This window comes from Motacilla alba, chromosome 1 (assembly GCF_015832195.1).
Source record: "Motacilla alba alba isolate MOTALB_02 chromosome 1, Motacilla_alba_V1.0_pri, whole genome shotgun sequence".
In the NCBI taxonomy this organism is placed as follows: Eukaryota; Metazoa; Chordata; class Aves; order Passeriformes; family Motacillidae; genus Motacilla; species Motacilla alba.
In genome coordinates, this window is record NC_052016.1 from 113,645,618 (window position 1) to 113,667,009 (window position 21,392).

The 21,392-nt window shown below is 43.5% G+C and overlaps 1 protein-coding gene across 4 annotated transcripts in view; it reads left to right on the forward strand.

The window, feature by feature from the left end:
• The window catches only part of GK (glycerol kinase), a 60,144-nt gene extending 39,172 nt beyond the window's left edge, over window positions 1-20,972 (forward strand). For 3 of the 4 annotated variants that reach the window (XM_038156289.1, XM_038156318.1, XM_038156300.1), the window contains one exon: window positions 232-2,644. In XM_038156289.1, the coding sequence (XP_038012217.1) occupies window positions 232-239 (8 nt within the window). In that variant the 3' untranslated portion in view covers window positions 240-2,644. Of the gene's footprint in view, window positions 1-231; window positions 2,645-20,916 lie in introns of those variants that run through there. The other variant, XM_038156309.1, reaches the window with a different exon arrangement.
• Window positions 20,973-21,392: the final 420 nt, after the last annotated feature.

The following is a 21,392-nucleotide window of genomic DNA, read 5'->3' on the forward strand; positions in this document are numbered from 1 at the left end:
AAAAATTTACCCATCTTAGTAGTGTGGTCTCTGCTCCCCCTACAGTGCACATCCCACACACTTAAGAGCTGGCTTATCTGGTGTCACAAGACATATCTAATTTATAATTGCAGTAGTTGAAAACAAAAGTTGATTTTACTGAATTCCTCTTATAGCTCAGCTGTGTTATAGAGTGTTACTAATGTTTTACAATAAGTTCTGTATTCCTAATGCACACATTTTTTATTTAAGGTAAATGAGGCTACTTAGTGGACTCACTGGATGCAGCTGATTTTTTTGTTTCGGTTTGTTTTGTTGTCTGAAGAGATTCCATCACCAACGTGATTATGCTACTTTTGTGGTTCAATGTGTTCACAAATCCATCTGTCACCAGTCCCTGCATAACTTCCCAGTGGTGCGCTGAAAATTCAGTCTTCAGCCCTTCGTTACTCTGTTCCCTTACCCCAATCAGCTCCAAATGCACTGGAAGCCTTTGTGTGGACGATCTCACATCATCCTCTGAAATTTCACAAGCCCTAGCTTTGTTCTGAAAAAGTGGTGTGAAAAAAACCTGCAGTCTCTGAGGTAATGATGGCAGATGTTTAGCTGTCCTTTTCAGGAATTTGGTACTTCATGCAACACACTTCAGAATGTTAATGATGCACTACGGAACTTTATAAACATCTTACAATTCTTCCAGCTGCTGTGAATTACTTTTCATATGCCAATGGTTGCCAAAGATGTTTTATTGTAGTTGCCACTGGTGTGAAACACCTTCCATGGTACAAACCTTTTAAACGCTAGCCCAAGATGGATTACCATAGCACACATTGCCTCTGGTTTGGCAATGAGGAGTTTGGCTGCTGTGCCCCACAGAGTATTGCTGAAACATTCAGTTGCAAGGTTAAAAAGCTGGGTTTGGTTCTGGCACATGGAGTCACTTGGCCCATCATAAGTACTTATGACACCAAATCCTGTAGCTGTACCTTTAAAGAGATGAGAGAAAATGGTGTTTTGGTTAAGGCCATGTTTCATCCTGTGGTTTTGTGCTAGCTTGGAAAGACAAGTTTGATGCGGCATGATATTGACAGGACAGCTGCTTGATAACTCAGCAACTGATAACTTTTCAAACTGCTCTGTTCAGTGCACTTTTCTTGACCAATACTGCGTATATCCTGTCATCCTGCTTAAGTGACTATTTGCTAAACTTTAGAAAGTTGAAGCTAACTTAGTTTTCATTAAAGAGGGTCCACTCCAAACGAAATATCAGTGCTTAGTTCTTGATTTCATTTAGTATATCTCAGGGACCAAAATCTCCCTTTCAGTTTCCATGTCTGTAGTTTTGACTGCAAGATGTTGCAAAATATGCTGGGACAATCCAAAACCCTGGCTCGGTAGAGTAAGTACTGGCACCTGAAATGGGCCACTGGAATTTAGTGACAACGGTGACAGCTGAATCGCATCCACTTTGAAATCTTTTGTTTTCCACATGAAAGGAGTGAGGTAATAATCTTATCTTCAGCTTTCCTGCTTGTACCAACAGCATCCCAAATGCCAGCCTTATTGGTTAGGTCGAGGAGAAGGTGTTCTTGTGTAGTGATGTTAGACCAGTATGGAATGGCACCAAGGTTGAATGTGGGAACAACACAGAGAATTTCAAAGATGTGTTTAAATGCACTAGGAGTTAAAGGGAGAGGTTTTTTGTGTGCATTTGTTCTTAAAGATTTTTGTCTTTAACAAAATTTTTCTTTGATTAGAGGCTTAGTTTTTAAAAGGATGTTATATGTCTGAAGCAATGAATTGCACAGAAGTTCAGGTCTGTACAATATATTTAATATCAAATGCATATTAATTGCCTTTTTATTGTCAAGTGCAATGACTTTTGAAAATGTGACTTAGAAGATAGAGAAGGAACATTTTTTGTCCTGTGGTTGCATGTATAACTTCAGCAGAGAGAAGGGATTTTGTATACAAGTGAAAATATAACAGCATCATTCAAATCCTGTCTCTCCTGTAAATACTCACATGTGAAGTGTGACAGCCAAAATTTCTGGTGTTTCCAGTTTGTATTGGAGAGGTGAAGAGTGAAAAAAAGAACATGATCCCATAGAAAAAATCTCATACTCCTTACCTTTACTCTGAGCTGTTTCTGATCCCACTGTACCCCAAGGAAGAGGAGTGGAGCACAGGGAGCAGGGGCAGCACACACCTCAAACTCTGGACTTCTGAATGTGACCTCTGAGTCTTGCCAAAACCACTGAAGTGCTGGACCTGGGAACGAATAATGCTGAAGTGTTGCCTTTGCCCATGATAAATGTGGCAGGGGGAAAGCTTGTACCTAACAAGTAGGAGAGGGAATTTTTGCTGCTTTTCTGACTTATCTTTTACTGGGAAACACAATTCCTATTAATTTTTCACCGAGTAAGAATCATTATTTTATTTTCAATTGCTGTTGCAAATGTTTTTTAAGAGTTTCACATCACTGTTAACTTTCTACCAACATAGTTGAAATATACTGTAAACTGCTTGTTGGCGGGGAGGGGACAAACTGTTAAAGTTAGCTTTTTCTGAAGCTGTGATTTTTTTTTTTTTATGAATTACCAGTTTATAAATTCTTAATTGAGAAATGCATTAACTTGGTATTAAAGTACCATAAATTAATTGATGGAAGGTGTCAGTTTATTCTTGCACATCATCTTTCAGACACATTGTCACTAATATATTTACATGAGGCATGAGTATACACAGATTGATATGCAGCAGTAAAGCAGCCACTCTGAGACATGCTTTAAGTAGCTCAGATGTACAGGTGATATACATGCAGTTCTGCATTCTGCTTCAGTGATGCAAGGACTCAAGGACTGGATTAGAAATTGCATTTCCTCAAGTCCCTCCATGTTCAGGAAAAAGCAGGAAAACACAAGTAAAATGATAGGAAGGAACATGGTCATAGTACAGGTTTGATGCAAAGGTGGGCAGGGCCCAATACACCAAACAGGTTTTGGTCTTACACCATAGTCTGATTGGCAATTGCTACAGATTCAAAAGCCTTTGTGAGCTGTGGGGAGAAATGTTCAGGACATAGCAAACATTGCTCGGGGTGGTAGCTGGGAGCAGAAGGTGCTTCTGTTGTTCAACAAAAGGACCATGGGGTATATCTGATGGGTACATTTAAGGAGTGCACCTGCTGGATTCTTACTCTGTCACTTTGTGGCTTCCAGCTCCCTCCTACATATCCAGTGCTCCATGATTATCCAAGGACATGGCCTTCATCTGTAGCCTTTACAAATCCTTAGTCTACTTTATGGAAATCAGTTGTGTGTGTCAGAAACAAAACACACACACCGACACACATCCTGGAAACAAAAATGCATCTAAGTTTCACATCAGCACACAAACTCAATATCAGGCTTCTCCCTCTGCCCATGAGACTCCAGTGTCTTCCTTTCACACAGAATTGCACCCTTGCCCTTAGCTGCTCACACAAGAGTGTACTCATATTTCATGACTCATCAAGCTGGAATATTATGAGATTGGAATTTTATTAATTTAATTAGTTTCAGAAGCCTACAAATATTTTTTTCAGTGAAAGCTAAATAATGTCTGTTACTGGAACTCTGTGCAGTGTAAGCAAGCTTCTTAATATCCACGTCAGCATCCAAGCTCTAATCTTTCCATCTAAAGAGCCCCAGATCTGTATCAGCTATTGGAATGCTGTGCCATTATCAGCTCTAGCTGGGCCCAGTATGAGTGCTGTGTGTACATGTATGTTTTTATAATTACTATATATATTATATAGAAATTACTGGAATTTATGGAAGCAGTACTTCAGTCGTGGGGATGAAGATGGGCAAATGACTGGCAGCCCTTTAAAGCTGAGAAGTGGCACAGGAGCATTGCTCCTGGAATGATTTGTCCTGAGGGATCTCTGCAGGCTGGAGAAGTGGGCTCACGGGAGCTCTGCAAGGGCAAGTGCCAAGTCCCACCCCAGGAGGGGCAAAGCCTGCACTGGGACAGGCCAGGGACCTGCCTGCTGGGAAGCAGCTCTGCAGGACAGGTCCGGGGGGCTCCTGGTGGACACCGAGTGGAAGCCTTGTTTCCAGCAACTGGACAAAGAAGGCAAACAGCACCCCGGGCTGGGTCAGGCAGAGCAGCAGTCAGGGGAGGGGATCCTGCACTCAGCCCTGTTGCCCACAGAAGCTGTGGATGTGTTCACAGAAGCTCGGAAATGTTCAATGCCAGGTTGGATGGGGCTTTGAGCAACCTGGTCTAGTTGTCCCTGCCATGCCAGAGCAGCTGGAACTACATCATCTTTAAGACCCCTTCCAGCCTAAAGCACTGCATGATTCTGTGATACCTGGAGTGCTGCACTCTTCACTGGGATTGCCAGGATTAGAGAGACACAGACATAACAGAGGGAGACCTGTGACAGGCCACAAAGATGGATGAGGTGTTAGAGCATTTGTCATGGGTGAGAAGTTGAGATGCCTGGGCATACTCAACTTGGAGAGAGCTCGGATATAAATTCCTGACGCAAGGACTAAAAGCCAGACCCTTCTCAGTGGTGCCCAGTGACAGAACAAGAGACAAAGGACTCAAGTGAGCACAGGAAATCTCATTCAAACAAAACAAAACGATGTTTTACTCTGAGAGTGGTCACACAGGGGAGCAGGTTGCTCAGCAAGATAGGATCTCATGCCAGATAAATTCAAAACCCGATGGGACACGGCCCTGCTCTCACTGACCCTGCTCTGAGCAGAGGGTTGGCCCAGACAGAGGTGCCCTCCTGCCTTGGTCTGTCTGTGGGGCTGGTTAGATCAGCCCTGGCTCAGCCCCAGCACAGGCTGAAGCCTTGAGCCAGCTCAGAACAAAGGCTAGGGGAAAGTCCGTGCTGGTTTATTTGGACAAAACCAGTTCAGATTGTATGAACCAGCTGTCACCCACTGCTGTATTTCAACATTCTTCAGCTGGCAGTCTTGCTGGGCTACCCTGTGTACATATTTGCTTTGGAAGAGCCAGCCCGACTGTGTGGGCTGGTTATCTTGCTTGGTTTACTCCTGAGAGACATTCTCTTAAGCAGTTGCAGTGGGAATTTAAGTAAAATTACTCTTTTTCAGATTTCTGATTGCTTTAATCTAACACCCTATTTTTCATGAGGAATTACACCACCAGGTGGTTCAAAGGAGCCTAGAAGGCAATGGGATAATGTGTTTCCAAAGACATGACAGTTAAATTGCAGTTAGCAAAACCTAAAAGTATGGGTTCATTAAGTTTTTGTAACAGAAAGACATCAGTATGGGAGTAATTAATTTTTTTTCTGTAGTGTTTTTTTCCTTCAGATCTATGAGCTGCTGGTCTAGGAGTTCCTTCTCTGACTTTCCTTCAAAGTACACCCACTCCAGTTGGAGGTATCTCGCACACGGTTCCTTTTCAGTTCTTCAGGAGCATGCTGAGAACTGAGGCTCCAGCAGCTGTAGCTTCCTGATCTCCTGACACACTCCCTAGCTCTTGTGCAACTAGAAAACAGACAGGGTGGCACTGGCCATCAGTTGTCACTATCTAGAGCAAGCATTTTCCCTCCCACCACTTCAGCCAGTTGCAGTTGTGTTCTGTTTGTTTTGGCAAGAGGCTGAGTTAGCGTGCTCAACAGCCCCCACAGTTCCTTGGCTGCTCCACAAACACCTGCAGGAGTGGGGGGTATATCACTCCAGCTACTTATTTTTGCTAAGCTTTCAGTCCTATCCCTCCTTCTTGCATAGGTTGTCTTGCAGGTGGAGCCACTGCTAAAAAAATTGCCACAGAGCTTATTGTTTAGTACAGATGCATTAACTCTTTGCCTTTAGCTTTTATGAGCACAGAAATCCCTTTGTTATTACTTCCCACTCTGCAACACCAGGAGTCAGTTGAGAGGATACATAACACAAATATTAATATCCTTCCCTACCTGACATTTCAGTATTAAAATCAATTCTTCCACAAACACTAAAGTTGGGTGCTGCTCCAATATGAAGGAAGGTTACTTGAAAAACTATGTAAACTGCTTCAAACTCTATCAGCTTATAACTAGACTCTAACTCCACGTCTTCTGTGGACAGCATTTTTGGGAAATGAATGTACCATTGCAGCTTGTCAAGCCTGATTTCTCAAGGACAATTGATTCTTCAGTTGTACAATTCTGAAGAACTGACTCTTCAGCAGAAGAAAGTGCTTTAACAAAATAAAATGCTTTTAGAGATGTCACAGTGGAAACACTGGAGGCATCAGATATTTTCCATTTTTGGGGTTTTTTAAAGGAGAAAGAAGAAAAGGGGGGAATCTGGAACATGCAAGAATCATGTCACTGTGAATCAAAATACAGGATGATCACTATAATGTTCTCAGCTAAACTTCAAGACATGTATTTTTAAGTCTCTCCACCAGGAAATAGGTATGTACCACCAACACAAGGTATTTTTATGTGGACTCTAGTCCTCTAAAAAGTGCAGACCACTTCAAGTGCCTCTATCCTGTGACTCTAATAAATGAACCTTGAAGAAAACAAATGGCACCTTGTCTTGCTTTGGATTTCAGCTCACTGATGAATTTCCAGCTCAAGTCAGGAGCTGCCATGCCCAGCGACACATTTTGGACCATGCCATCATTACTTTGACTCTTACCAGATTTCTTGTTTAACTTCTGATATCACACCAAAAAGAGCTGCACACAAGGCAGGGTTTGTCAAACTTCAAAATGTTAAGCAATGTTCAGCAATGCTAAGCCCAATTCTTGTGAATATAATTAATGATTAAATTGAATGAAACATAATTGTGCTGAAAGATTTTATTTGCTAATCTTGAAATAGGTGATTTGCTTATTCATGAGATGTGAAATACTGAGTCACAGCTGATGTGCAGATGAGCTACGCTGTACATTGGAATATGCAGGTAGGGTTTTATTATTCAGTGGGTGAGGTAAGCACTTAGGAAAGGTAGAAAAAAACATATCTGAATTTTAGCAGTGCAGAACACAGTGTAACACAATAGTGGATCAATATAACAAGCAACAGGATTGTTAAAGGTCATTACAGCAGGATGACACTGGTTTACAGAATATCCTTGGTATATCTGAAATTGTTAGAGGAGTTCATTACAGCTTCATTAAAGAAAGCCAATCAGTTATTCCCACTTGCTTTTCAAAATCTGTTGAAACTATCACAGCAGCATTTGGCACAGCGTTGTCAAAATGAAAATGTCGAAATCATGATTTAAATATTTATGCAGAAACATGAGTCACAGCTGTACTGCCTTACAATAGAAACAAAGATAACATCAGCATGCGGGCAGCTCGCTTACACACTGTACATCAGCACTGCCAGACGAGTTTGCACCAAACGTGTGCTACTAAACACTTATGAGGAAAGACTCTGAGGTCTTTCATAATAAAATTTTTAAAAAATAAATGGTGTGGTAATTCCTGTTCCCTTAAGATTGTTCATATTATGAATGTCCACCTAAAAGTCAGGAAGTTGCAGCACCAAGGTTACACGCAGACCTAGTAGTCCATGGCCATTGAAGTATAATTAGTAATTACTTTCTCTCAAGGTGTATTTCATTTTGGACACTGCCTGGACTTTGAAATGACTGATGTTGCATAATGAAGAACATGGATATAAGTGAGATCCATGGATCTCTTGCTTCTCTTTTATTTTGAAGTTAGAGGTTTTGAAGAGTGTAAGGCGTGGGACTGAAATGGCACTGAGCCACGACCTTTGCAGACACACCTCCAAGGTACCTGTCTCTTGTTCTCTCCTGGCACTGTAAACAACACAGACATGTTCAGAAGGCTGCTAGCAGTTATTGGTTTGTTATTTTGGGTTTGCTTATCTGCTCCATCGGTCTGTCTGGACTCGGTGTCAGTAAAAGCATTTCTGTTTCAGAGCAGGAGCAAGGAGCTGGGGTTTCTCCATCTGTCCCCTCACCCTGCTGCTCTATTGACATAATGCGTGGCAATCTTAGGGCATATGGAATCACACACAGATGCTAGGTACCATCCTAGTTTCCAAGCACATTTTCAGACCATGTGCTTCTCTTTCCACCTCTATCATGTATCCCTTCTCTGCTGGACACCCTTATAGCTCCAGCCCGATAGAAAGAGGGATGAGCTAAAGGAGAGTTCTGCCAAAGCAGAGTTGAGTGTTTGCTGGGGTTCAGGGTAGTATCTTAAGGGTTTTTTGACAGGTCTGGCTTACATCATGTCAAGAGTAGAGTACTGCTTCTGGAAAACAGCACTGGGGAGTGAAAAAAAAAGTGTTTGATGCACTGCACTGTAAAAACTCAAGCACTCCCTCTCTTTGCCAGGCTCAGTGCTGCACTCAGGCCCACACAGCAGCCCCCGGCCAGCAGAGCTGTGCTGCCCATGGCCACAAGGATGCTTGGCTGGGTTGCTGTCCTGGTGCCTGCACACCCCTCACAGGATGGCTCTGCTGTGCTCTCACTGGCTTTGTGGGCATTGGGTGGGCACTGATCTAAAACCTCTGTAGCAGCACCACAAAACTGCTCCACTGCTGTCTTGTCTCTCTGCATTTAGAAAGGCTGTTGCAGAGCTGCCCTCGGCATGTTGGGCCTGAACTAAACCAGGCTGTTATCAGAGCAATTTCAACAGCTGATTTTTCAGGACGAGTCACGTAATGCTTCTAATTTAAACAAATAAGAACAAATAATCTATTCAAAACTAATCTTTCTTCAGTGAAGACAAACTTAGAAATCGTGCAAGAAAATAATTAATGATGAGAGTTTACAAAAGCTCCCAGTGACAGAATCCCTTCATTTTGGGTGTTTGCACAGGTAAGATCAATCAATTCCTCAGTCCCCTTGGTCCTTACATTCAGCTTGAGTAGCATCCCACATGGAGGAAATTTTCCAAAGAACAAAAACTAGATTTGTCACCACTGTCATTTTCTTACCAGAGCAGATGTTAAGGAAATGTGGTCCTGACTTAAATATGAAAATACTGTTTGATCAGTCAGATAACTACATTCCTGGCCCCGTGTGTGGGGCTTATCATTTAGCAATGCATATTTCCTACACAGAAGTCATTAGCATAGATATTTATTATCTTATTATGTTCATTTTCAACAAGCCTATATTCATTTTGCTTCTTTGACATTTTCATAATTTGCTAGTGCCACCTGGGTTAACATTCAGTTAATGACACAAGTGACTTGAAATAGTAAAGAGCTGTGCAATTTATAAACTGCAATATAAACAAAACAAAACAAAACAAAACATGTCCACATGTTTATGGTAAGTTCTGCTTTGAATCTGAAGGCTTTGATTGATGAAAAGTTTAAAGCACAAATTGTATTTTCTGAACAGAGGAGCTTTCTTAATCACATTTTGCCTTTGCTGAAAAGTACCATCTGTTTATAATTTAAGAAAAGACACTTGTTGACTGTGTTAATTTCTCAAGAAAGCTCAATTCACTTATAATTAAGGGAGCTCACTTGGCAGTTTGGTGAACAGAAGTCCTTTGTTTATTCATAAAGCCAGCCATGTGCAGGCAGCACACTAAGTCTTGCTCTCTTACCCCCGTGCATCACATACCCAAGCAGATTCTTGCTGCCAGTGAAATCTGGGCCATCTTTTTTGGCAGAGGATGTGTGATGACCTTACAGTTTATCCCTGTGTAGGTTATTTGGATGAGTATGGAGGAGTGTTTAACACCATCATCAGTGGGTGGGCAAACACCTCTGGCTTTGTGTCGGTACCCTGTGGCTGGATCTGTCGGGCAACAGGCTGGCATCACCCTGGATCCCATCCACTCACCTTCCTCCATTCCATTCCATTCCATTCCATTCCATTCCATTCCATTCCTCTCCTCTGGGCACACTCGGTTTAAATGACTCAAAATGAGCCTGACAGCAGTGGGGTCAGCTGCTGGCCCTAAACCCGTGCCCAATGTGCACCACAAGCTGCTGCTCTGGGAGGATTTCAGGATCTCTGAGGAATGATTTTGGACCTTCAAAGGCAGCAAGACTCTGGGCTTGCAATAGGACTGAATAATTCACCTGGGGTCACACCAGGGTTCTTTTGCTCACTCTCAAACAGAAGGACCTACACAGAGAGGTGTAGTCTGATCAAAGACCAGGTCCTTAGCCAGGCTGGCAGCCACAGGCAGCTTCCACTCAGCCATTCACATCATGTCAGCTTTGCCCAGCTGATGTTTAGAAACCTGCCAGGGTCTTTGACAAAAATAAAGCAAATTTAAAAATCCAGAGTACTGCAATTGCTCAGGTTTATCAAATTTATCAAATAAATTGTGTGGAGGAAGTGGACTGAAAGCGCTACAAAAGTTTTAATTAAAATTTATTTCAGTGCGTAAAAGGAAACCACCAACTTTTATAATTAAATCTTGGCAAAAGGATTTTAATGAAAATGCCAGGGCACAAATTGCATTAATTGTGTAAAGCTACTCAATATGGCTTTCTCTGCTGCTTTGCTGATAGAGTAGGAAGAAGGATGAAAACACTATGCCAAAACCTCTCTGCACAGGAGTGGGTATTAGTCACTTCAAATTCTTTGCTGTTTAATAGAAGGCATTAGCTTAACTTTCAGAGAGAGGAAAGTAATATTCTCAGTGGTGAAAAACAGCTGGGTGTCATTAATGGCTTGAAAGTGGAGGTGGTGCTTTCAGCACTTCCATTTCACTTCCTCCTCCCTTCTGCCTCCTTGTCAGAGCCATAGCTTTATTTTCCCTGTTCTCACTTAACTGACTCCCAATTGCAGCTTTCTGGCAGAATGAAGCTGGATTTTTGGAGGTTGCCTTCTATATCTTGTCAAGCAAGGCACTGGTGCATAATGTTCAACAGATTTGCTTTTCCTCTGGGTTATGTTTCTTCTGTAGTCTGAACCACCTCACAAAAAATGGGAGAGAAGCTCTTCTGCATCTCGTGTGCTCAAACCCCCTCACTCCTGACCCCTCCAAAGTGGAGCTGTAACTTTGATATCAAAAGGACAGGTTTTATCATGTTTCCTCTCCTTCCATCAATGACTCCACAGTGGTGGCTGTAGCCCCTGTGCATTCTGCTCTAGAGAGCCCTTGTTCTCCCCTTGCCCTGCCCCAAAGCCCCAGCTGCAGCAGAAGGCAGGCTGTGTGCTGCACATCCAAGGGGTCGTTTTCCTCCTCTTATCCCAAATCTGTTCATCTTCCTTTCTGTGATCCATTGGCAGGAAGAAAGGCAAATAGAAATATTTTTTTTTATGTGGCCTAGTCTTTCTCTCTACTACTTTGTCTGTTTGTCTTGGCAGATAAAGAAATTTTGATGGTTTCTGAGAAATAAGAAGGGAAGGGCTCTGCCTTTTGCAGCAGCTGCTGCTTGTTGCTCTCCCCAGAAAGGAATTGTTGTCAAGTAAAGAGGAATTTCTTTGGGGTAGTGCAATAGCTGAAGACCAGATTTTGCAGGGTTAGCTCCAGTCGGAGACAAAATGCCATCATTAAGGATGTGTCTGGAAAAGGTCACAAAACAGAAGAATTGTCAGCCTGTGTCTCTTTGTTCCCCCTATGGCCAGGATCCAGTGTTACCTGGCCATTACTGTACAGTGTAATATTAAAGATGAACGTCCCTGTTCCCTTCCAAACTCCTCCATCTCGTACATGATTTTCTCCTGATTAGTGCTCATTCCTGTGGCCATGGGAGACCCTGCTGCCCTTTGTTTCAGGCATTAGGAAAAGCCCTGGTGGCACTCCTGGGTGATGGATAAATGAGTTGCAGCCTGTGGTATGTCATTATTTGCAGCTGTCCCCCAGGAGGTCTCGGTGATACAGCTGTGGTTCTGCGGTGGAAGGTAAAGCTCTCCATTAATAAATGGCTCATCCCTCGGGGATGGGTGGCTGTCTGTCACTGCCATCAGCTCTTCTGTTCCTGCCAGCCTTTAACTGCCGAGGAAAGTCATGCGATCTCACCAGCGCCCCAGGGATGGAGCATTTACCAAACGAGGCAGGTGCATATCCCGAGGAACACAGGCAGGATAAAGGGTTTATTCCCTTCCTCCAGGGGACTACAGCTGCTTTCTCAGCCACCGAGGTTTTGCTCTTCTACTTTCTCCTTCCCTAGGGGTCACTTTTCCACTTAAGGGGATTACCCTTGTTAAGTTTAATTATTTTAATGCTGGTTTCTCAGCGCTTAGAGTTGTGGATTAAAGGTATCAGTTGCAAGTATGGTTATGTGCATATGTTTGTATTGTATAGTTTCTCCTTTTCACCTCTTTTCAAGCTTCAAGGAGAAGGGAAATATATTTTTTGAATCATGTAGTGCTTGTGTTGTTGGACTTGGCAGCATGTTTATGTCCTCTAAGTGGGCTTTGGAAGATAACTCTCAGATAGAAGGTCTGCTGGGTACCAAGGGATTATCTTCTCTTTATGTAACTTTTCTTTATGATGTAGTGTGAGCACGTCAGGATTATTCTACTCGAAGTTTATTATTTTTCCATTGCCTCCCTTTGTGAAGTGCTGAAAGAAAATCTTACAGTTATAGGGCTTCATACAGTTGTAATATGTCAAATAGGGGATTTTTATTTTTGACTTTCTTTTAAAATTAAATGGTATTTTCTGCTTTTTAGGATTTGATCTGTAACATGATGAGTCAATGGAAAATTGTAGTTTGATTTTTCTTTTCTGGTGGGGGCACAGGAAAGTGAATACAGCAGTTCCTTATTAGAATGCAAGAAGTTTGCAATTTATTCTGAAATCAAAATGTGAGTAGGTGGATGAATACACAAACTCCTGGCAATTATTGTGCTTTCCAGACTGCATAGTGGGACTTGTATTATTTATATTCTGTCACAGATCTATTACCTACCAACTGTGATGAGCCATCAGCTCCAGATTAAGTTTTGAGGCAGTGTGCTTTTCCTTGCATGATCATTTTGGTTTCAAAATAACCCTCATTCTCTTCCTGCTGCTCCTGATGGGGCTGATGAGCAAAGTTTGTCTAAAATACCCCAAATGCAGCTAAAACCCCAGAATTTAACTGCTGGTTAGAGAAAACTTTTGCTAAGAAACTTTCTATTCCAAGCCCTGGATAGTCATTTAAAATCACCCAAGTGATGTTTATGTAACTCCTTTGGGGTAAATATTTTATAGTGGGCTGTTGATCGGGTCCCTAAATGTCTTTGGGGTTTGCTCAGGTCTTCTTTGTTCACGAGTAACCCAATTTACATCTGAATAACTTCTTTGCTCATGTTTCAAGCACTGCAGCTTCACTAGAGAAAGTGGGGATAAGTGAGGAAGTTTTGGGGATGTGGGCACATGCCTGGGTTTTGACTGGGCCATGAGCAAATCTAATGTTCATCCCAGCACTATGAATTGGGATCAAGACAGGATGTTTTCTCCTTCTTTTCTTCAGTAGTTGGAGCAGTTTGGCAGTGCCCAAGAACATCTTTTTTCTCCTTCCCATAACTAAACGTGCTGGTTCGAAACTAAACCAGCGGGAGAAACGGAACCCACGCAAAAACCTGGACAGAGATTTCAGGGCAGTGTTACAATATAATGGAGTTACAATAAATGCAATGATGCAGAAAAGCTGGCTTAAACCACAAAGTCAGAGTACAGCCTGCACCCTGCTGAGGAGGGTGAGGGTGGTGGTCGCAGGCCAGTTAAACAGTTGGTGAAAGCAGTGCTCCTGTGGAAGGACTGGTCCACCTGTGGAAGTTTGGTCCTCCTCTGGATCCGCTCAGGGGTGGCTGTTCCAGGTGCCCAAAAGCACCCAGGTTATACATGCTCAGATTCAGGCAGGAAGGTTCAGTACCTGCCCTGGGCAGGGAATGTCACAGTGGAACGTGTCTGTGACTACGATGATGTGCTGGAGATTCAGATCTTGGCCTGTGCTGCCTCTCTGGGGTCTGCTTTGGTGCCATCTCAGGCTTCTGCTGCGATGCCTCTGCCAGCACAGCGAGGGGCTCTGCTCTCTGGGGAGCAGCTGAGCCTTCCTGCAGAGCTGCTCCAGCTCCACCTGCCCTGCACCACTGCAGATCTGCCGGGTTTGTCCATGTCTCCCTACCCTCTCCTGCAGTGGTCTGAAGATGGGAGTCATTCCAGCTTTTCATCTTCCTCCTCCTCACTAGATTCTGCATCATCCATTGTGGTGGTGGAACAGCAGCCAGAGGCACACAAACTGTAGCCATGAGAAAGCTGACAGCTCTTGAAGAGAACAGAGCTCTGCTGCAGTGAAAAACAATGTGCTTTCCCTGAGAAAGAGCTCTAGGACTGTGATAAACACTAGCCACCTGTATAAACTGTTTTTGCACCATTAGATACTTTGCATTTTTCTATCTCTCACAAACAACTTTTCTTGCATGTACACCCCGGGGGTTCAGTGACCAATCAATACAGGATAACAACTTGTTACTGACCAACTGGGGATAGACAGGGGATGCTCTTTAAAAAGCCTATAAAAAGAGATGGGTGAAAAAAAACCAGGATTGATCCTTTTCTTTTTTGCTCCATAATGTGTGTACCACATCCTTCTTTATTGAGCCCCACAGGGACAATCCCTGTCCCCTTCCAGAGCACTACCATGAGGCTGGAGCTGCTCAGCTCCTTCCAGAACATGCCATTTCTGCAGCTGAGGCAGGATGACATCACATACACCTTCCTCATGGAGCACCTCGTCCATAAATTCATCTGTGTGCATCAGCTCACACTGCCCATTCTGTTCTGACATTTTATTTTCTGACAGTGATTGTTCAGTGGTTCCAGGTTCCTGTAGCCATTGATGGCAGTGCCTGTTGGCCTCATGTGCAGCTCTCCAAGCATTTGGATGTACTTGAAGTCTTCATTCTTCATGGACTCCACAATGATGCCCTTCTTGGGCTGGATCTGCAGCACCTTCGGCATCGGGCGCAGGAAGGGTGTGGGTTTAATGTTCCCTCCACAGACACCCCCCACGTGCCTCAGCTCCACAGCCTTGTCCAGCACAGCTCGGCCGTGAGGCCAAGGCACTCCTCCTTCCAGAACCTGGGCCTGTAGGTGTGGCTGATCTCCACCAGGTCCTGTGGGCTGTGCCGTGGATGCTCTGTGTGTGCTTCACCGTGGGTTTGCCATGGTGGGTGTTATAAGTTTGGTCCTAATAGTTTTGGGGAAGAATGGAGAGTTGCTTGTTGTGGAGGGGGAGGGCGTCCAGGACTTGGTGGAGATAAGGGATAAACGAAGTGAGGAGTGATTGGAGCAGGGCACCAACCAATATTCGACACCCTGAAGGAATGATTGGCCCAGAATGAACCTCGCTAAGGATTAATCAGAGCACGGAGATTCGATCAATCAGTGCGTGGATCCAAAACCCACCAACCCTGGACCAAGGGGGTGTTATAAAATGGGGGGTTTTCAGTTGGGCGTGGTTCTTTCTGGTTTGTGAGCTTTGGGGTCAGTTCGTGAGGGAGAGAACCCAGCGTGTTTGTAGCACACTGCTATTTTTGAGCTGTTGTGAGGGGTTCAGGCTTATCTTGGATCCTCTGTTCCTTTTGGCTTGTTTTTAAATAAACGAGAGCCTTTTTCATTTTTCTCAAAATCTGGCCTCGTTCATTCATTACAGTGGGTGCTGGACACACAGCAGCTCCAAACTCTGCCCCCCTTCCATGAGGGGCTATGTCCCCTTCCTCCTCCTCCTCAGTGCCTGTGCAGGCTGCTCTGGCCTGGCCTTTCCCCCTCAGAACAGGGGTGACTGCTCCCAGCCTAGGCTGTGCTGGCTCTGTGATGGATTGTGTGGTACCTGTTGCTGTTTTTTTTCCTTTTCCCTCTGGCTTGAAAGTGAACCAGCGGGAGGAATGGTGGTCAGGGTGGTGGCTGCAACGGTTGCAGTCTTGTCAAAAGCAGTGGTGCTCTTGTGGAAGGTCTGGTCCTCCTCTGGATCTGTGCAGTGGTGGCTGTTCCAAGTCCCCAGAGTGCCCAGATTATACATGGTCAGATTCTGGCAGGAAGGTTCAGTATCTCCCCCAGGGCAGGGAATTTCACAGCGGAACGATGTAATCCCGTGAGTCACGGGATATTCTGGGGATCCCCGATGGCCTCGGTGGTTACAGCTCCCACTGGGGCCCTTGGCAGGGATCAGCCCCTTGGCCTGGGAGCTGTCACGGCTGAATCAAGTTGTGAAGACAAAGAAGCGCTGCCCTGGCGCAGGGTTTGCCCCTTTCCCTTCTCTGACACCCTGCTTGCAGCCTGGGGGGCCGGGGGTGCCCGGGCAGCTGCTGGGAATGCCCCACCTTTGGGAGCCAGCAGACGTTGTACTGGCACACGGGACAGTCGATGAAGTGCAGAGAGTGGAGGTGATGAGATGAATCCACTGGAGGCTTTAGTAGCTCTGTTCCCAGAAAATCCTGTGCAGTCACCCCTGGAGCAAGACTTGGCTGCGTGGCAGCCCTGGGGTCACCGCTGGCTGGTGAGGCTGGGGAGCTGCTGAGCAGGGCTGGCCCTGGTGGCACTTGGTGGCCCTGGTGGCATTTCCCCCTGCCTGGCATCACCGGTGACCCTACAGGCTTCAGCAGGCCGGGGGTGTCCCTGGTGAGGGTGGGTGTGCTCCCCATTCCACCTTTGCTGCGGCGGGAGGATGATGATGATGCTCTGGTGCCTGAAAGGAAGAAGAAGCGGCTGTCAATCCCTCACCCCAGTCACCCTTCCTGCCTGGCCTGACCTCCCACCACCATGGTGCACACAGGATTCACCCTGCTGCTGCCCAGGCACGGGCCCCAAGCAGTGCTACAGATGCTGCACTTACTGGGCAATAGTTACAATAGTCATATTCTTTTATTAACTTGCTCGGGGACATTTTTTTCTTGTTGTGTTCTTAGTAAATGCGACTCAGGAAGAGTTTTGCTTTGGTTTTAAGAGGAATAAAGTTATTAGGGTTTCAGCCTGGAGAAGACAAGGGTCAGGGGGACTTCAGAGTGGCATCCCAGTATCTTAAATGGGCCTATGAAAAGGAGGGGGAGGAACTTTTTATATGGGGACACAACAACAAGACAAAGGGGCTTTAAAGTGAAAAAAGGCAGGTTTAGAGCAGGTGTTAGGAAGAAATTGTTCACTGTCAGGGTGGTGAGGCACTGGCACAGGTTTCCCAGAGAAGCTGTGGGTGCCACATCCCTGGAAGTGTCCAAGGCCAGGCTGGATGGAGCCCTGAGCAACCCGGGATACTGACTGGCATCTCTGCCAGGGCAGGGGAGCTGGAAGTGGAGGACCTTTAAGGCCCCTTCCAACCTAAACCACTCCATGATTCCATGACTTGGAATTCTGCAAGGTACATCAAAGATTTCCTGGCAATTTGTAAACTCCTTTCCTCCAGCACTGAAACACTGATGCATCCTTTCTGTGGAATGAAGCTGGAGTTTAAAGCAAAGGCATCTGTTTGTTGCTATCTGCTACTGCATCTCTAGTTGAAATTTGATTTTGCAACTAAACAAAACTATTGATGCCATTTGATAGCTTAAAAACCTCATTAAAAAGACTATAAAGGAAGAGTTTATCTTATTTATAATTTAATAATTATTTAAGATAAATATCTGTAAATCAAAAGATATCTAGTTATTTCTTTTGTTATGTTTCATCTTGTGCTATTCTCATCTTTTAGCTGAAGGACAGGAAAGGGTTTTAATTTTCCCTGACAGTGCATTTTTTCTTTAAGGATCAGCAAATGAAAAAAAAAAAATACCCAGGACAAAGTGCTGGATGTAATAGCTCTGATCAGGGAAATGTCTTCATTCAGAAAAGGATTTGAACTGTTTTTTTAACTTTGTCATCATCTTCAGTGAGAAAGAAGTAGGTGTGTGTTTCCAGAATAAAAAATCAGCTTTGAACAATTTGCATGCTTAGTCCTTCTCCCCAGGAGGGGCAGGAGCTCTGAGTTCCCTGATGAATGAGAGCAGTGAATATGCAGATCTGGTACAGCAGCCTCTTAAGTCCTTTACAGGAGACCTGGTAAAAATAGATCAAATAGAAGGAGGGGAAATCTCAGTGTGTATCTCACATCACTGGCTCTTTGAAACACAGAGGGCCTGGAGCAAAGTGAAGCCAGTAAATGTAAGGACAGGATGGCAAAACTGGAGTAAGAATTTTTCAGGGGAAAAAAAAAAAAAGAAGCTTGAAAAAGGAATAAATGTTTCATTGCCTTAAATTCTGAAAAGATTTGAATCAATAATGGGAAAGGTACCAAAAATTTCTGTATCTCAGTATTGATTTTTACACTATCTTTATCCTTTGAAAGGCACAAGCAGGTCATTACTGAATCAAAGAGAAGAGCCCTGAAAAGCTGAGGAGTTTTATCACCCTCAAAAGCTACATATTTGTCACTCAAGATCACAGTGAACATTTATTTTTGGAAAACCATTAGCTCCTTGTAGTATGTGCAGGAGAACAGTCCCGGCTGTCAGACAGCCTGATGTTTCTGTTGCTGTCTGTGAGGGCTCATACATCATCCTTTCTGCTTGAAAAGAGGATTATTTTCCTAGCCTAACAAATAATTTATTAATTTACTTTGGCTTTCCAGTTAATCATTACCCAGCATTGCACCATGGCAGGTTTGTGACCCTCTTTATTACAATTTTGTGTAAAACCCATGGCATTTACGTGTTGGACTTTGTATAAATAAACTCTGCACTAACCAGAGGCTCTGTAAAAGAAAACAAATACTGTCCCGATGGTTAAAGTTTTCCCCCTCCCCTGAGGAACTTGACAAGCTCTGCGTTTATGTGGGGGTTTTCAGGGCTTGGATTGTTCACTCCTGGGTTTCCCACATGGATCCTCCTGCCAAAGGACAATGTGCAGCCCTGTTGTAGCAGCAGTAGCCAAAATGCCTGTTGTGCAATATTTATTTTACAACTTCTCTTTATTGGCTTGCCAGCCAGCCTTCTGTTTAATTACAGTTTAAACTTAAGTGCTTGGAAAAAAACCAATAACTCTATTCCTTTTTCAGTATCTCATTTCAGTGCCCTCTCTGCTTTATGAGTATTTTTTCTAAGCCTTTTTTTTCCCCTTCTATTTCTTCATGAGGAAGAAAACATTTTCTTTGAATATTAAACACACAGTAGGACATAAAGAACAAGGAAATCTCCAAGTTAAGCTTTCTATCTCGTTATGCTTTACAACTTCATTTCAGTTTTTCCTCTAATAGCCTACCAAGATAATGGCAAACTGCTCCAGATAATCCTTTTCCCTCAGCAGAGACCAAATGATTGCATTGGGGTAAAAAACAGGAATTGTTTGGGAATGATGAATTGACAGCATGACAGTTCACAACAAATTCCCTGGAAAAGCTGGCTCTGAATGAGATTCAGGGGAATGAGCTGTGCAGGGCTGGGCAGCACCACAGTGGGTCAGACCCCCCAGCTCTGCTTGGCTGCATCTGGGGAGGCTCCAGCTCCACCTGGACCCTGTGAGTAAAGCAAGACTAAACTGGTTAAACTCATTCTGTGTTATTTTGGGGAGCTGTGAAGATCAGAAAAAAGGAAAGAATTGAAACCCCAATGTCCCAAAACTCTTGCCAATTTGGTTCTTTTTTTTTTGCAGGTAAAAGATGATGGGGATGTTAAAAATAACATGGTGTCTATAATTTATTCAGTTGTTTTTATTTCAGGTTTTGGTGCCCCAGTTAATGGAGATGGTATTCAGGCTTTCTTTGAAAAAAATAATTTCAAACTTTCCCTGCAGATAGGGATTATTTGACAAGGGCTTCGTGATGAGAGTCTGCTTTAATAATTCTGTGAGCTGCAGTAAAAGAGAGTTACAGTGAACCTGAAACTCAACCCCTGCATCTTTCATATTCTTCCAGTGTCTACTGTCTGTGATTTACATGGAAGCTGCTCTGAAGATTTTTTCTCTGTGTGAAAAAAATGCTTCTTTTGCTCTTTTAATCAGACTATTGCTTCCTCTTCTATTATTGACAGGTTTTGCCAGACAAAGTGGGGAAAAGGTTGTAGAGTTTAATTTCTTTTCAATTTTGAAAGATGTGATTATTTCTGTTGATTTTTTTTTCCTAAAGATTATTGGTCCTCAGGTAGAGAGCTTTAAGCAGTAATTATTCCTGTCAGGATGAAAGGGGGAATCAATGGACTTGTAGGTATTTGCTATGTACATTGATGACATTCAGCCTTGCTCTCAATGTCTTGTCATTGTGTTTACAAGGTAAAGTAACCTCTCTGTTTTGGCACCAAATTTTGCTGCCTTTCTTAATGTACACAGTCCAAGCTGTCAAAACAAGTAACAAATAGAATGAAAAGGAAGCACTGAAATCTGCAGAAGATGTGGACAAAAATATTGAAAAGAGAACTGAGCACATGAACCAAGGAGACTTTTTTCCATTAATACTCTTCCCTGAATTTCCGTTATTGAAAAGGTGCTTTAGTGCTGAAAATCAGAACTTGCATTAATATTAGAGCTGATTGATTTATTCCATATTTTCCTGCTAAATAAAATTGGCTTCTATAAATAAATAGACCAGCCTGTTCCAGGCTAATACCCTTTTACTGTGTGTTGTAATCTCTGTGAGTGCTGCAGTTCAGATACTCCAGGAATGCGCAGGGAACGCTGACTGCTGGCCACTGAGCTCCTTGCATTCTCATAAACGTTCCTGTAAAGCATCTTAGGAGTTGTCACACATCCAAACCAGCACTAGGCAGCTCTCAGTAAAAGTTTTGCTTGTGTTCTAATTTTTTTCAGGCAGAATTACATGAATATCCTAAATTCGGATATCTTCAGGTAACATGAGACAAAATACTATTAAAACCCACGAGATTGTTGTTTTATTTACCCCAAGGCTCTAATTGGGGCAGTAACACAGAGGGCACACCTGTGACAAACTGGATTCTTGCAGAAGTTTTGGAGGGAGGCAGATTTTTTATTTTCCTTTGTAGCTTGGTTTTGAAATCTTCTCCTTGTACCTTACCCTAAGAATTTTAATGAAATCAATTTTTTTTGCAGGAGGTTCTGTTTCAGTGTGGAAAACGCCATTGCAGGCTTGATGCTGAAGACAGGATTCCTTGTGAGCACAACCTCATGCACTAATGAAGTATTGGTTCAGTTGGGGCTGCTCTACACAGGCTCAGTCCCAGCATTTTCACAGCTGTTTTTGGCTGAGTTAATGCATGTCCATGGTGGGGGTATGATTCAATTTGAATGGACTGAAGGCAAACATCTTTTACTTTGCTCTTCTGTATTTATTAATTCCATTTACCTATTTTAATTTCATGAAAAATGGCAATGACCAGCTAGGCATGTTTTATCTGTCCACAGAGAGAGTCACGTTTTCTTCTTCCTCAGCACATTAATAATGGTCATTTGTTTGTTTCTAGTTTGGATGTAGGAAAGGTTGCTTTCCTTTATTTTCAAGGCTTGCAGTATACTGAACCTTTTCTTTAACCAGTTAACATGTGCAAATCATCAGGAATTGGACTTGG